At 43.6% G+C, this 15,617-nt stretch overlaps 1 protein-coding gene across 1 annotated transcript in view; it reads right to left on the bottom strand.

Annotated features, from left to right (window-relative positions):
* The window catches only part of LOC115647478 (collagen alpha-1(IX) chain-like), a 116,708-nt gene that overhangs the window by 21,763 nt on the left and 79,328 nt on the right, over window positions 1–15,617 (bottom strand). Inside the window, exons 30-34 of the mRNA XM_030554208.1 lie at window positions 13,529–13,564; window positions 13,378–13,422; window positions 9,213–9,245; window positions 2,996–3,142; window positions 1,788–1,842 (exon numbers count right to left, since the gene is read on the bottom strand). Of these exons, the coding sequence (XP_030410068.1) occupies window positions 1,788–1,842; window positions 2,996–3,142; window positions 9,213–9,245; window positions 13,378–13,422; window positions 13,529–13,564 (316 nt within the window). The remainder of the gene's footprint in view (window positions 1–1,787; window positions 1,843–2,995; window positions 3,143–9,212; window positions 9,246–13,377; window positions 13,423–13,528; window positions 13,565–15,617) is intronic.

The following is a 15,617-nucleotide window of genomic DNA, read 5'->3' on the forward strand; positions in this document are numbered from 1 at the left end:
CAATAGTTTCCATCTGTTTTTCCATCTTTTTTACCACAAAGTCTCTTTTTTTTAAGGACCCCAAAAATGCAGTGATGGGTAGAATAGCACATCCCCTCATTTTGTTTACCAATTAGGCCTACTTTATGACACACCAATTATTAATTTCTAGTGTTAGATGTTTTGTTTTTACTGAGTATGATTTTAACATAGTATTTGAACCATATTAGTAGGTCCTTTTGTTAAGATTAATTCGGTCTTTCTTCTTTTCATCCCTTTTTTCATTAACATTTGTTATTATCAGTTATTTTGACATTTTATGAACTTTGACATACTTTTTACAGTTGAGCTTACATTTAGGGTAAATTTTTAGGCCTAATTATTACAACAAGTCATATAATAATTATGTAATAACAATAGGTGGTAACATTCAAAAAGTTTTAAGCTTTATAACCATTAAAACACACTATCAGTATCACATGTCACATATACCAAGTAAATATTCTTAAATCAAACTCCAATAAGTTCTCAAGCAGCATTTTTTTAACTTTGCCTATCTTTAAATTTTGATTATTAGCAGTGGAAGTATTTTTGGTGGTTTGTGAAATTGACACTTACTGATAAAAAACAAATCTAATCCTTCCAAGTATACATATAAATACAAACTCTCCCCTCAATGATGACAGTAATTAGCTTGATGTAAACCCCAAGACAGGCAGACTTATATCAGAGAACTCCATAGGGCTGCATGGGTTTCTGGGGGGAAGGGGGCAGGATTTGACTCTACAAATATAATTTTAAATTGTTTTGGACACAATGAGCCTATTTGGCAATTGTTTTGTTTCTAAATGAACAGGGGGCCCAATACTGCTGGACTTAGTCCACAATTATTTGCATGAAAACAGTCTCTGCTTGATAAAGCCCCAAATTCTGCCTCCATTTAGTCCCTGCATCGGTCAACAGTATTGCACAGGGTGTAAGTGAGGGGAATGTTTCTTTTATTGTTATTTTCATTGGAAAGCATTCAATCCAAGAAAGAGTACAATGAACTCATCCAAATTCTACTTTCTTTACTCCAGGGAGATCAAACTCATTCTGTATATGGGGATAAGTTCAATTTTTAATAAATGTTACAGCTTTAGAAGCACCCTTACTCCACAGCTGAGCTCTGAAGACAGTACAGAGTTTGCATAAAGATCAAGGGCACAGGATGGCCTTTGTGTAATAATTATATATTATCACAATTCTTTTCTCTTTGCTCAATAGCTTTTCTCACAGTTAATATCACTTAATGGAAAAATGTGCTCAACTTTAGGACCAGTCTTATTTCTGGTATTTATTTCTCTTCCTTCCCTTTCTCTATCCCTCTCCTTTGTGTCATCTCTTTTTTTCCCTTTGCATTTTCTTCCTTGCGGCAATTCCTGCTTTCCTATGTGCTGTACTCCCTCTTCTCCCTTATTCTTTCTGCTAAATGATCAGCAATCAAATAGTTAATGGTGACATTTTAAATGTCACCATTATCAGGCTTTTGATGGAGCACCCCCATAAAATAAATGAAACAGGAGTGATTGTTCCAGGTTCTCTGTGGACTCTGGGTTAAACTTGCTTCACACTGGAAGATTATCTTTGCAACTAGGAAGGCTAGAAACTTACTTTTTAAAAAAAAATCAAAGCTTAGATTCTGCAGAATCTGAATATGTCAAATGGATCACACTAATACATCAAGAAGGCTGGATCCAACCAGCGCACTGGTGTTTGACACCCCTGCTTTAAGTGCACAAGAAAGATTAAACACTGCAATTATTTACCTTGCATGACTCTCATGCAGACCTGTTTAATGTGCTGATCTGTTGGCTCTCTACCCTGGGATAAAAATATATAATAGCAGTTAATATACAATAGTTATTTATAAAATGAGAATGCAATTAAGACTCTGATTGGCTGATGATACAAGTTCCAGACCTTCAACCTTATACGTGACTAGTCCCATTGAAGTCAATGGGAGTATCAGTGTATGGACCACTTTTGTGAGCTTAATACACACACGTACCACAGGAATGTATGCAGTATAAGAACATGAATAGAAAAAAATCAGGCTGCAGACTGAGTACCATAGGTTCCAGCTATTCAGATATGTGACATTGCTACATTGTAGCCAGTTGTCACATGAATCATAGTAATATGGGCTGGAAGGGACCTTGAGAAGACAAGTCCATCCCCTATCCTAGGGCAGGTCCAGATAAACCTAGACCATCCCTGACAAGTGTCTGTCCAATTTTAAAACCTCCAATGATGGGAATTCCACTATCTCCCTTAGAAGCCTGATCCAGAAATTAACTTCTCTTAGAGTTAGAAAGTTTTCCTAATATCTAACCTAAATCTCTCTTGCTTCAGATTAAACCCATTACTTCTTGTTCTATCTTCAATGGACATGGAGAACAATTGATCAGTCCTCTTTATTACAGCCCTTAACATATTTGAAGACTTCTCAGATTCCCCCTCCCCCGGTCCTCTTTTCTCAAAACTAAATATGCCTAATTTGTTTTAACCTTTCTTCGCAGGCCAGGTTTTCTAAATCTTATCAGTTTTGTTGCTGTCTTTTGGATTCTCTCCAGTTTGTCCACATTTCTCTTAAATGTGGAACCCAGAATTGGACATAGCACTCCACCTGATCCTTCACCAGTGCCAAGTAGATTGGGACAGTTACCTCCCGTGTCTTACATATGACCCTCCTGTTAATACACCCTAGAATATTAGCCTTTTTCATCATCGCATCACACTGTGGACTCATGTTCAATTTGGGATCCACTATAGCCTCCAGATTCTTTTCAGTAGCACTACCACCTACAAAGGAATAATGTATTCCAGAATGTGTGGGGTGTTTGAAGACATCTGGGCTTCATACGCATGTCCCTAACCCACCAGCAGCAAAACACATCTCCATTATAACTGCTACCTTGTTGTAGGTGGTGTTTGAGAGACAGAAAAATCTGTGTAACATAAAAATAACACTTACTGCTGGACCCTGGCTGCCAGGCAGACCTGGAGCACCTTGTTCACCTTGCAAACCGCGAGGTCCAGGTGAGCCTCGTAGCCCTTCTATGCCAGGCAGTCCACGACTTCCTTCAGGTCCACGAAGGCCAGGCTCACCAGGGTTACCAACCTACAAATGAGAGACAGTGACTTTGTATGACTTTATTTTTGCAATACAAGCCATACGCTATGTTTCTGCAGTAACAGATGTGCTGTGTGCAATGCCTACACTTTCACATTGCTTACTATGAAAGATGATGGTCACCTCTGGCAAATTCTGTTGGCTATTGTTTGACTCTTTGCTTTTTTTAAAGAAAAATATCCTTTCTGTTACAAAGCATGAGGGAAGGGATGCACTGAAATCCAAAATAAATGAAGCGTTAATGGATTATAAAACTTTCTATTATATGTATCAGCCCACATTATTTTAAGAGCTGGATGCTCCTCTGTGCAGGGTGAACCTGCATAGGAAAGTTGAAAGTCTATGGGTGAAATCCTGGCCCCACTGAAGTCAATGGCAAAACTCCTTTTGACCCCAATAGGATTAGGATTTTACCTCTTCTGTTTAAACTCTCCTATAATTTTTTTCTGATTCTTCCTTCACAGATCAGGGGTGGATCTTCAGAGACAAGGGCTTGTGTATGGAGAGATTAGACCTTCACATTTTCACTTGTTTCCCCCAACGTCTTGCCTCCAATGAGATCCCTTCACCTGCATCTGTCCCTAGAACTGCAGAAAGGAGGTAAGCATTGTAACTTACTGCAGACTTTCTCTGCAGTAACTGGCACCACATTTCTCCATAGGAAGGTGTGACATTATTGATATAATCTGAGACCATATAGAACATGGTTGCAACCAAGGTCCTCTAGTGGCACCAAATTTTATGTAAAAGGGGTCATATAAGGTGTCTAAGATTAGGTTATGGGTTGCTGGTTATAATTATGGTGTCTATATGTATGTATCATTTTGTAGTTGAAGTTATGAGTATTGGCTCTATACTGTCTGTATTTCAAATTTGTACTGTGCTTCTGGGAGACATCCCAGACAAGTTGGTGTTAGCTCTGCCTAGCCTGCTTGATGGTCCATTAAGGACCATCAGCTACACCATTGACCCATAGAGAGGAGGCAGATACGCCTTGTAACTCAGCAAAGTATGCAGGGACTTGCCCATGTGACTCCAGACTCCATTTTGCTGTAATTTTCCACAGTAAGAACAAAGTGTTCTTGCACCTGGAAAAGCCTATATAAGGCTGATGCCTCATCTCCATCTTGTCTTCAATCCTGCTTCTTATCTCTGGAGGGACTTTGCTATAAGGAAGCTCTACACAAAGGACTGAATGACCCATCCCACCTGGGGATGAACTCCAGAGACTTGATTTAAACCTGCAGTTTACTCCATCACTGCTACATGCCTGAACTAAGAACTTTGCCATTACTGTATGTAATTGATTCCATTTAACCAATTCTAGCTCTCATCTGTATCTTTTTCCTTTTATGAATGAACCTTTAGATTTTAGATTCTAAAGGATTGGCAATAGCGTGATTTGTGAGTAAGATCTGATGTATATATTGACCTGGGTCTGGAGCTTGGTCCTTTGGGATCGAGAGAACCATTTTCTTTTATTGGGGTGCTAGTTTTCATAACCATTCATCCCCAGGACGAGTGGGACTGGTGGTGATACTGGGAGACTGGAGTGTCTAAGGAAATTGCTTGTGGGGTGAAACCAAAGTCCTCTCTGTCTGGCTGGTTTGGTTTGCCTTAGAGGTGGAAAAACCCCAGCCTTGGGTTGTAACTGCCCTGTTTAAGCAATTGGTCCTGAATTGGCACTCTCAGTTGGGTCCCGCTAGAACTGCATCGTCACAGAAGGAAAATCCCACAGAGAGCTCTCATCCCTTCCTACCCCATGGACTCCCAAGGAGGAGCCTCTGCAGTGTCAGGGAAGGAAGGGGAACATACCATTGTGCTGGCACTGCCCTTTCTATGGTCGCCAAGCTCAGCTCAGTGAGTACAGGCTACTTTAGTAGGGTCCTGTGAAACCCATATGTAAGGATGAAAGGTCCCCAGACTAGCCACACTGCACAGAAAGACAATTAATGTGCTTTTTAGGAGGGGAACATTCAGTCATCCAAGGATTTGTTCTCTTTGTGCCAGGGCAGAGCCACTGAAGCAAGCAACATGGTGTTCTGAGGACTTCAGCATCTTCAGCTGGGGGAACAATTATTTCCCCTGACAATGCAGCCCATAAACTGATTGGAAAAAGAGACTTGTTAAACAAGCCCTTTACTGCCATTTGACACCTCCACAATGCTATATTACTTATTCAGAGTCCCTGAAGCAGAACTAATTTTTTTATTAAGCCTTTGCACAAATCCTATAATATTAAATATTTAAAAGTAGCCTACGAACCAAAAAGGCCATAAACTAAGGCAGATTGAAGCATCCTATTTTGTAATCTATAATGATAAATATTAGATACGCTGAAGAAAAGTAATCAAAGTGCATTTAAGCTGCAGCCTCATGACTATAAGGAAGAAGCTTTACTGCAATCATTGAGCTTTTCAAAGACGGAAATTCAGCAGTCGGTGTTAATGGCCACAGCTCTTTACACTCACTGAATGAAAAGGTGCAAGGATCTTGCAATCCCCATCTTTGCAGCAAAGTAAAATCTGCATTTGTTTAATAAGAAAGTCTGGCTTGCAAGTCAGTCAAGGGTCTTGCATTCTTCCATCTCAGCCACCCGAGCTGCAGGAAGGCAGTAGGCATTTGCCTGAAATTTTGTCTTCTGATCACATGGGGCTGCTGTGGTGTCTGCTGAGCAGGCAACCAAGTGCTTCCCGGCTTGTTGCTCCCTCTGCTGAGCACAGCTAAAAAGGAGCAGTGAGAAGAGGAGGTAGTGGCAGCACAAGGACAAAGTGAGGAACCCAACACTGGCTCCTGCATCCTCCTGCAGCTGCAACAACCTCCACCACCACATTGCCCCAGCTAACTTCTCCTAAGCACCCATCAGCAGCTACCTAACTCTAGCTGCCCCAGTAGCCACCTATCAGGCTACCCAGCACAACCTTCCCATATATGGGGTCTCAGCCTGGGCTCCAGCCCAAGCTCAAAGATTTATACAGTCATTTTTAGCCCTAAGGCTCGAGCCCCTTAGGCCCAGGTCAGCTGACCTAGGCCAGCCACAGCCATGCCATGCATTGTTTACTGCAGTGTAGATGCACCCTCTGTGTCTCAGAAAACCATATATGAGCCTAGATCAGGGGTTCTCAAACTGGGAGTTGGGACCCCTCAGGGGGTCATGAGGTTATTACATGGGGGGTTGCAAGCTGTCAGCCTCCACCTCAATGCCCCACTTTGCCTCCGGCATTTATAATGGTGGTAAATATATAAAAAAGTGTTTTTAATTTATCAGAGAGGGGTCGCACTCAGAGACTTGCTGTGTGAAAGGGGTCACCAGTACAAAAGTTTGAGAATCACTGGCCTAGATCAATCGATGCTTGCAGAGTGGCAGAGAAGGAACCAGAAGAGTTGCTTGCTATGTCTTTTTAAAAAGGTTACTGGAGACAGCAGTGACATAACCATCATGGGACATATAGCCTTACCTGAAGAGTTCTGTATTCCTGAATTTAGGGTGAATAATAAACCATTTCACTGACACAGATTAATCAGCATCCATTTTAGGTATGCATATAAGACATTTTTTGATGCACAACTTTTAAAAGTATATTCATATTCAAATTTCAGGCCAAGTTCTGTCCTAATTCATACCATGCACAATCCTACTGGAAGAGGGGTCCCAGAAGCTACCCCTAGTAACAAGACAACTGACTTCCCCACCCTGTCTGACCTCCTTCTCTTTTCCAGATGCCTAATACTCCTCTAATGACAAAAGTTCTGACTGTCTTCAAGCTGCCAATCCCTGCAGACCCATCACATGGCAACTGCAACAGCATAAGTATGTGCTATCAGTTAATATGAAATTCTGCATAAACGTGATATTCTCTGACAGTATGGAACTGGGGGGGAAGTTTTGATGGATTTTTTTGTAATGAAGTACATATGAATATGCAGGCTCCAATCTTGCAAACATTTACACATTTGCTAAACTGAATGCACATGAATCAATTGGACTGCTCATATGCTCAGAGTTAAGCATGTGTGTAAATGTTTGCAGGATTAGGGCCTCAGACCCTGATTCTAAAATTTGCTGTACACAGTCAGCCCCTTGAGACCACGTGGAGGGCCAAGGAGATCAGGCAGAAGAGTGTGGGAAGATCGGGGGGGGGAGGCAGGGTTGTTAGTTTGTTTACCTCATTTGGGTTCAGCCTGGGCACAGAACTCTGCCTTGCACACACGTTGCAGGGGCCTTAGGCCTGATCTACACTTTAAAGTTTTACCGACATAGCTATGTTGGTTTGGAGTCTGAAAAAAATCACACATACGCCCCCAAACATAGCAGGTCCTAGTGTAGATGCACCAGCAAAAAAAGTCTTTAGTCTGGGGAACTGGAATAAGCTACACCAGCAAAAGCACTTGTTTGCCAGTATAAGATGTGTCTCCCCCAGGAGGAGGAGGGAAGGAAGGGGATTGGCGGTGTATCTATATGGCCATATGGAATATGGGCAAACACTTTCTAGTGGAGTGCAGGCTTTAGACTATAAACTCTTCAGGTCGGGGACGGTCTCTGACTCATGTGTTTGTGAAGCACTGAGCACAATGAGGCCCTGACCTGACTGGGGCCTCTGGGTGCTACTACAATAAAAATAATAATAAATAAATACCCAAGCACTTTAGGCATCCACAACTCTATCAAAAACAGGGAACTTCCCAACTCAAGGGGATGCCCACAAATGTGCTAAATTACCCGTATGTGATCTCTGTTAAACCCACAAGATGGAGCTATCTTAAAAGCTACTGGACTTGCACAAAGGAAATCCAGCAAGTAGACTTTTAGGCAGCAGTCTTTAGAACAGAGGTTCTCAAAATTGGAGTCCGAACCCCTCAGGGGGTCATGATGTTATTACATGGGGGGTCACAAGCTGTCAGCCTCCATCAGGGCTGCCCAGAGGATTCAGGGGGCTTGGGGCAAAGCCGGGTAGCTGTGGCGCTTGTACTCACCCGGTGGCTGTCCAGGTCTTCGGCGGCATTTCGGCAGCAGGGGGCCCTTCAGTCACTCCACGTCTTCGGCAGCACTGAAGGGCCCCCCACAGCTGAAATGCCCGCCAAAGACCCGGACCGCCGTCGGGCTAGGACTTGCAGGGCCTGGGGAAAATTGCCCCACTTGCCCCCCCTGGGCAACCCTGGCCTCCACCCCAAACCCCACTTTGCCTCCAGCATTTATAATGGTGTTAAATATATAAACAAGTGTTTTTAATTTATAAGGGAGGTCGCACTCAGAGGCTTGCTATGTGAAAGGGGTCACCCATACAATAGTTTGAGACCCACAGCCTTGGAAGATCCCATGTTTCATTTATTCCATTAACGCTCCTGATCAGTAGTGTACAAATTCTAGTGCTTGCTAGAAAGCTTTTCCAGATCCATGATTCCACCTTCCATTGAGGATTCTGGACGAGCTTTTCTTTGTAGCGTCCATCCTCAGTTTCTCATGGTAAGAACAGTTATTGTCACAGACCAAACCCTCAGCTACAGTAATACTCCCAACCTTGGATGATCCAAAAATAAAGGATCAAGATGAAATCTCCTATTCTTTTTCCTCTATGGTACATAAGATGCTTCTGCTAGGCTTCCCCATCAGCCCACTATCTTTAATTTCAGGATAATGTAGTACATGGGATTGGTACTAGAAATAATTTTGTTTTTAAAGACATTATAACCCAAAGCCAGAACTGTCACAGAAGAAAGACTATATACTGTCTGCAGGACACCGTGTTGCCAGTGCTTTTATACAATATCACTCACTCTCCAAACTGACTTTGCCACAAGTCGTATCCTAATTGCAAATAAAACTACCATGTTCTTTTACAGGGTTTAATTTGCAAGATGAGAATTCCTATTCAAAGTTAGTTTGCATATTAGAGTCATCCAGAATTTTAAAAACAAAAAATGAGTGTGGGATTTCATTTGCTTACATGGCAGTTTTTGAAGAGCTAAATATTTGTGTTCTGTTTCCTAAACCAGAAAACAAGCCACACGATTTATTATACTTTTGATTTTCTATAACAGTGTAGTTCATCATACTTACTGATCCCTTTGGGCCCAGCAATCCCATATCACCCTAAACAAAAAAATAAGACAAATTATGTCAGAACAGGATATTCATATTCAATTACAAATGCAGTGTACTTGATATGTTTTCCTCAATGTTTAAAAAATGATTGTTCTATTAAGAGCTAAGGAATATGCTGAAGTACACAAAATGACACCTATAAATCAACCAAAAGGATTGAAAATAATTTGTGTTGATACACTTATTTGTGAAAAAAACAGATTTCAGTTTTTCCATTAGTATTGCAATTTCAAAAGTGATTTTTGTAACATATTATCAAATATGTTTGTTTATTTATAATATATGTTTCAAAATATATATTATAAAAAGGGAAAGCCCTCTAACATCCCATTGTTCAGTAATAGTCTATAACAGTGGTGGGCAAACTTTTTGGCCCAAGGACCACATCTGAGAATAGAAATGGTATGGTGAGCCGTGGACACTCACAAAATTGAAGTTGGGGTGTAGGAGGGGGTGAGGGCTCTGGTTGGGAGGGGTGGGCTCTGGGGTGGGGCCAGAAATGAGGAGATCAGGGTGCGGGACAGGGATCTGGGCTGGGGTGGTGGAGTCGGGTGTGTGGAGGGGGTGAGGGCTCTGGCTGGGTGCGGGCTCTGGGATGAGGAGTTTGGGGTGTAGGAGGGTTCTCTGGGCTCAGACCAAGGCATTCGGAGGGCAGGAGGGGGATCAGGGCTGGGACAAGCAGTTAGGTGTGGGAAGGGGTGCCGGCTCCGGCTGGGAGTGTGGGCACTGGGGTGGGGCTGGGGCAGTGGGTTGGAGCATGGGGAGAGGCTCAGGGATGCAGGCTCCACGTGGCACTTACCTCAAGCTGCCCCCGGAAGCAGTGGCATATCCCTTCTCCAGCTCCTACTCAGAGCACGTCCAGGTGGCTTTGCACACTGCGCCATCCGCAGGCACCGCCCCTGCAGCTCCCATTGGCTGTGGTTCCCAGCCAATGGGATCTGCATGGGTGGCACTTGGGGCAGGGGCAGCATGTAGAGTGGAGGCTTCTGGCTGCCCCTATGCACAGGAGCCGGTGAGGGGGACATGCCGCTGCTTCCAAGAGCTGAGTGGATCAGTCCTCAACCCTGCTCCCTGGCTGGAGCACTGAAGGGACATGCTGCTGAAGCACATGACGTCACTTCTGGGAGCTCAGGAAGCAGCCTCTGACCCTGCTCCCCAGCTAAGCACTGGAGCAGGGCAAGCACCAGACACTGCTCCCTAGTGGGAGCTCAAGGGCCGGATTAAAACAGTTTGCCCACTCCTGGTCTATAATAATTAGAGTTGGGCAGAAAAACTGCTGAAACTCTTTTTTAACCAGAATTTTCTGATTTACTGAAATCAGAATGTTCTGCAGGACCATGTCAGTTTCAACAAAATTTCCCCAGAAGCCAGGCAGGTTTCAAAACCTGCCTGTTTTCCTGCCATCTTGCCTGCCCAGCTTACTGGTGGCAGCCTGACTAGCTGATGGGGAGCCAAAAGCCTGGAAGCCCTGGGAGACCAGGGTCACTAAGCTCCCAGCATCAGCAGCCCAGGCTCCCCAACTCTGGGGCAGGTTGCCTGGTGGGCTGCCTTGAAGGTATGTCTACACTGGAGCTGGAGGTATAATTTCCAGGTTGGGTAGACATAGGTGTGCTAGCTTTGATTGAGCTAGCTTGCTAAAAATAGCAATGTGGCTGTGGCTGAACAGACAGAGAGATAAGCTACCCGCCCTGAGTATGTACCTAGAGCAGTGGTGGGCAACCTGCGGCCTACAGGCCGCACACAGCCTGTCAGGCTAATCCACTGGCAGGCCACAAGATAGTGTTTACCTTGACTGTCCGCAGGCATGGTCACTTGCAGCTGCCAGTGGCCGTGGTTCACCATTCCCGGCCAATCGGAGTTGCAGGAAGTGGTGGACAGCAGGTCCCTGCAGCCCATGCCATTTCCCACAGCTCCCATTGGTTGGGAACGGCTAACTGCAGCCACTGGGAGATACAGGCAGCCATGCCTCTGGACAGTCAATGTAAACAAACTGTCTCACGGCCCGGCAGCAGATTACCCTGATGGGCCGCAGATTGCCCACCACTGACCTAGGGTTTCAGATAAGGACGGCGAGTCCATTCTGCTACATGTGCAGCTGTGGCTATACTGCTATTTTTAGTGCTCTAACTTCATCATAGCTAGCATAGGTATGTCTACCCAAGCTGAAAATTACACTTCCAGCTCCAGAGTAAATATATCCTACGAGTCAGAGCTTCCAGGGCTTCCAGCAGCCTGCCAGGAGGACTGTCCCATAACCAGGGCTCTCAGTAGAGATGGGCAGAGAATGGTAATTCCATTTCATGAGGAATTTTGAAATGTGTGGTTTCTGTTCCAAATCATAACAGAACCAGATTTGGAAATCTCAAAATCCTCTGTGAAACAAAATTACTGTCCTACACCGAGCTCAAATTACTATCGTAATGATGTGTAGATGCATTTTATCATAATACCAATGGAGATATTTCTCTGAAAGCAGGACCGGATTAATGCAGAGGCTTTAGGGGCTGCAGCCCAGGGCTCTGGGCAAAAGGGAGCCTTGGTGCAGCAGGGCTGAGGCAGGCTGCCTGCATGCCATGGCCCCGTGCCGCTCCTGGAAGTGGCTAGCTGCTAGCACGTCTCTGTGGCCCCCGGTGGGGGGGCAAGGTGAATTTGCTCCACATGCTGCCCTTGCCCACAGCACTGTCTCCACAGCTCCCAATAGGAGCTGCAAGGGCGGTGCTTGTGGGCGCAGGCAGTGCATGGAGACACTCTGTCTCCCTCCCCTCGGGGGCGCGCAGAGATGTGCCAGCAGCTGGCTGCTTCCACAAGTGGTGTGGGGCCACAGCATGCAGGCAGGCAGTCTGCCAGAGTCCTGCTGCGCTGCCGGCTGGGGGCTGCCTGTGGTAAGCATCTTCCAGCTGGAGCCTGCACCTCGCACCCCCTCCTGCATTCTAGCCCCCGTCCAAGGTCAGAATCCCCTTCTGCACCAAACTCCCTTCCAGAGCCTGTACCCCTGACCCTCTCCTGCACCCCAATACTCTGCCCCAGCCTAGAGCCCCCTCCTGTAGCCAAAGTCCCTCTCAGAAAGAAACTAATATAACAGCTATTCCAAGGTAAGAAGCAGGCTATTTTGAATTAACTTAACTATATTCTATATGTTTTAAAACTGAAGTGTAACCACAGAATGGCTTTATGTTAATTAAAAGGCAAGTTTAGTTTAGTGTTGATAGCCTCGATGCCATAATTGTGATCATTTTGTTTTAAATTGGGGAAAGACTTGTATACTGGGGCCCCATAAAATCTAATAGGCCCGGGCCCACAGGAGAGTTAATCCAGCCCTGCCTGAAAGTGGTTGCTCTCCCAATCCTCGATAGCCTGTAGTGGAGTAGCAGGTTTCCCAGGACGGGGAATAGGCATTTACTATAATTGCAATTACTATGTAGTAACTGTTTTTACAAATAAATGTCCCTACGGTCATATTTTTGTGTTTCATACAGAACATGCCATGTCATCACTTTAGAAACTGACTCCCTAGTAGCAGACTCAAAATTTTGCTTCACAGGAACCACACTTGCTGAAGAGCAAATCCCCTGGAGTCCCTATTGCAATTTTAAAAACTTTTAATTGCTGACATAAGGGTAATCAAATGTCATATGTTGGGAAGTAAGCTGATTGTTGCAGGAGTTAGGAATGAATTTTCTTGTCCAGACTACTGCATTATACAATTGATTAGTATATTGCTTTACAAGTAGAAGAAGGGTATATCTTCCTTTGAAGCATCAGGTATTGGCCATTGCCAGAAGCAGCATATTGGACCTGATGGACAAGTGTGTTGATGATTCCTTTTTTACATACAGTTTTAAAAACAAAAATAAGGCTTTTAATGTTTCAGAGGAGCCAGGGCATTTCAAAACTGAGACACTGGTGCAGCAGGTTCCAAAGGACACTGCAAAACTCTGCAGTGTAACCAATACATCCACTCTACTTTTGCAGTGATAAAATTATATGATAACACTGAGATCTGGTTTCTAATAGGAAAAAAATCATGTTGGAAAAGTTTCTTCCACAGATAAAACAAAAAAGTTAGTATCATTCACATAAAGAACATCTTAAAACAGATTAAGTGAAAATAACGTCTTACCAGGTCGCCCCTTTCTCCTGGTTCTCCTTCTCCTCCAGCAGGACCCTGTATCAAAACAGGACACATGCTGTAAGAGTCTTACGCTCCTTAAAATTTAGATGATTCTAGAGAGTACAGTGATTGATATCATGATTAGTATTAGAAGACTTACTTGTTCACCTTTAGGCCCTGGCTCACCAGCCAATCCCTAAATGTAAAATAAAAAACAAAATATTTTAGAACTTAGAAATCACTGAATGTAAAGAGGGATTTTATATTTCACTCTGGTCAGAACTAAGAGGCTATCTTGAACCAGCATTTCTGGAATATTTGGATCTGAAAGCAGCTTTTTCTTCTTTCTTCCATTTTAAAATGTATTTTATCAAAAGTATTCCTAGAGATATTTGGGTCTTGATTCCTGTTGTATTATTGCAACAACACTGTAGAACAACCAGTTCAGGAGCTTTTTTGGTGTACTTATAAATCAGATTCACTCGGAGGCAAAGATTAGATCTGAGTCCTCTGTTCTTCTGATGTTTCCTACGGGGAAAGGATAGTGGTAAGGACAGAGAGAGGAGGGAAGGCACTAGTAAATCTTTATATCCAGTTAAATCAAATGTCACATAGGGTTCACTCTGAAGTGTTCCAATCTCCTTTGTCCATCTCTAGACACACTTGTTCAGAATGTTTATACTTGGGGAATAGAAAGTTCAAGCATTTGGCTATCGGAACATGAGAATGGCCCTACTGCGTCAGACCAAAGGTACATCTAGCCCAGCATCCCCGGTCGCTCATTCCCAGCTTATGGCAAACAGAAGGTAGGGACACCATTCCTGCCCATCCTGGCTAATAGCCAAACAGAGCATTTCACTCCAGTTCAAATTCAAAGCGGGAGGGTAGTGACCAAAAGTGACTATGATGTAATGGCTGTTCATTAAGGCCTCCGTAAAATCATTGGAAATACTCCTATGAGCTTCGGATCAGGCCCTATATTGATTATCTCTGTCCAGTTCATAGTGGAAAGATATTCATAAGACCAATGCCATCATCACAAAGGACTTTAACTGCCACTCAAAGATGGGCCACAGAAAAGCCATAGGTAACCAGACCAAAATATGGTGAATCAGAAATAGTGTGAGACATGAGAGCTGGCATTGCTTTCCCCACACTTCTCCATACAAATACGAAAGATCCACCAAAGTGCTACCTTGCAGTTACAGGGGTCCTCTATATTTTTATCCAGATAAATAGAACAGGTCCCAGTGGATGGTGATGAAGAATATGTGGCATAATTCCTGGGTTTGGAAGGATTGTTAAAATGAATTGTCATGCATTGCAAATGGCTTCTTGTGGTTGCTCTGTACATCAGCTCTTAATGCACATACCACTGGGTTTTTGATTCAAGTAAGGCTGGATACATTGCATGCAAAACACATCCAGTCCCCAGGAAATCAGGAAGGGAGGAGGGAGACACTTGTGACTTTGCATCAGTCTGGAGTGACCCCATTGTCTAAGCCTGAGACTGGCTCCAGAGGTAGCCATTTCCAAATCTTCTGGACAAGCAGGGTGGGAAGGCTCAGTGGAAGGCATGGCATCAATGGGATGAAAAAGGAAATAGACTAAAAATATGGTTTTATATATAGGGCTGTCTCTCAAAATAGGAAAAGTAATAAGAAACAATGAGCTGAATTAATTCCTCTAGCATAACTCTATTTATTTTAAGGGAGTTACACTGGGAATGAAGTTGGCCCTATGCTTTAAAAAAAAAAAAAAAAAAAAAGCAAATGTAGAAATATTCTCAGAAATCACATATATAAATGGAAGTCACCTGGATGTACCCTCAGAAAATATGAAAGACTCTTTGATACTAAAAAGAGGAGTTTGCAGATTCCTATCTGACAGCATTGACAGCTGGATAAGAGTGTGTGTACCTGAAGTCAACATTCTGAAAAACCACACAGAAATATACTAACTTGATGGCAATACAGAGAGAACAAATGTTCAAGGTGGCCCTTAAAACTTGCCAATTTACCTAGATAAGTAATTTAAAAAATTGTTACTAAGCCTTCTGTCGGCAAGCATAGGAGTAAGGGGGCATAAACCACAACCCACACCTAGCCTCTCTACATCACCAATGTGGGCTCTCCATGTCCTTCCTGAGCGACTGGAGGAAAAGCATATCTTTTGTATAAGAATCCACTGTTACTCAGTGACATTCATCCTGCAAAGCAGGAAATCTCCAGCAAATGAGTAGGAATTCT

The sequence above is a fragment of the Gopherus evgoodei genome, chromosome 3 (genome assembly GCF_007399415.2).
Source record: "Gopherus evgoodei ecotype Sinaloan lineage chromosome 3, rGopEvg1_v1.p, whole genome shotgun sequence".
Classification (NCBI taxonomy): Eukaryota; Metazoa; Chordata; order Testudines; family Testudinidae; genus Gopherus; species Gopherus evgoodei.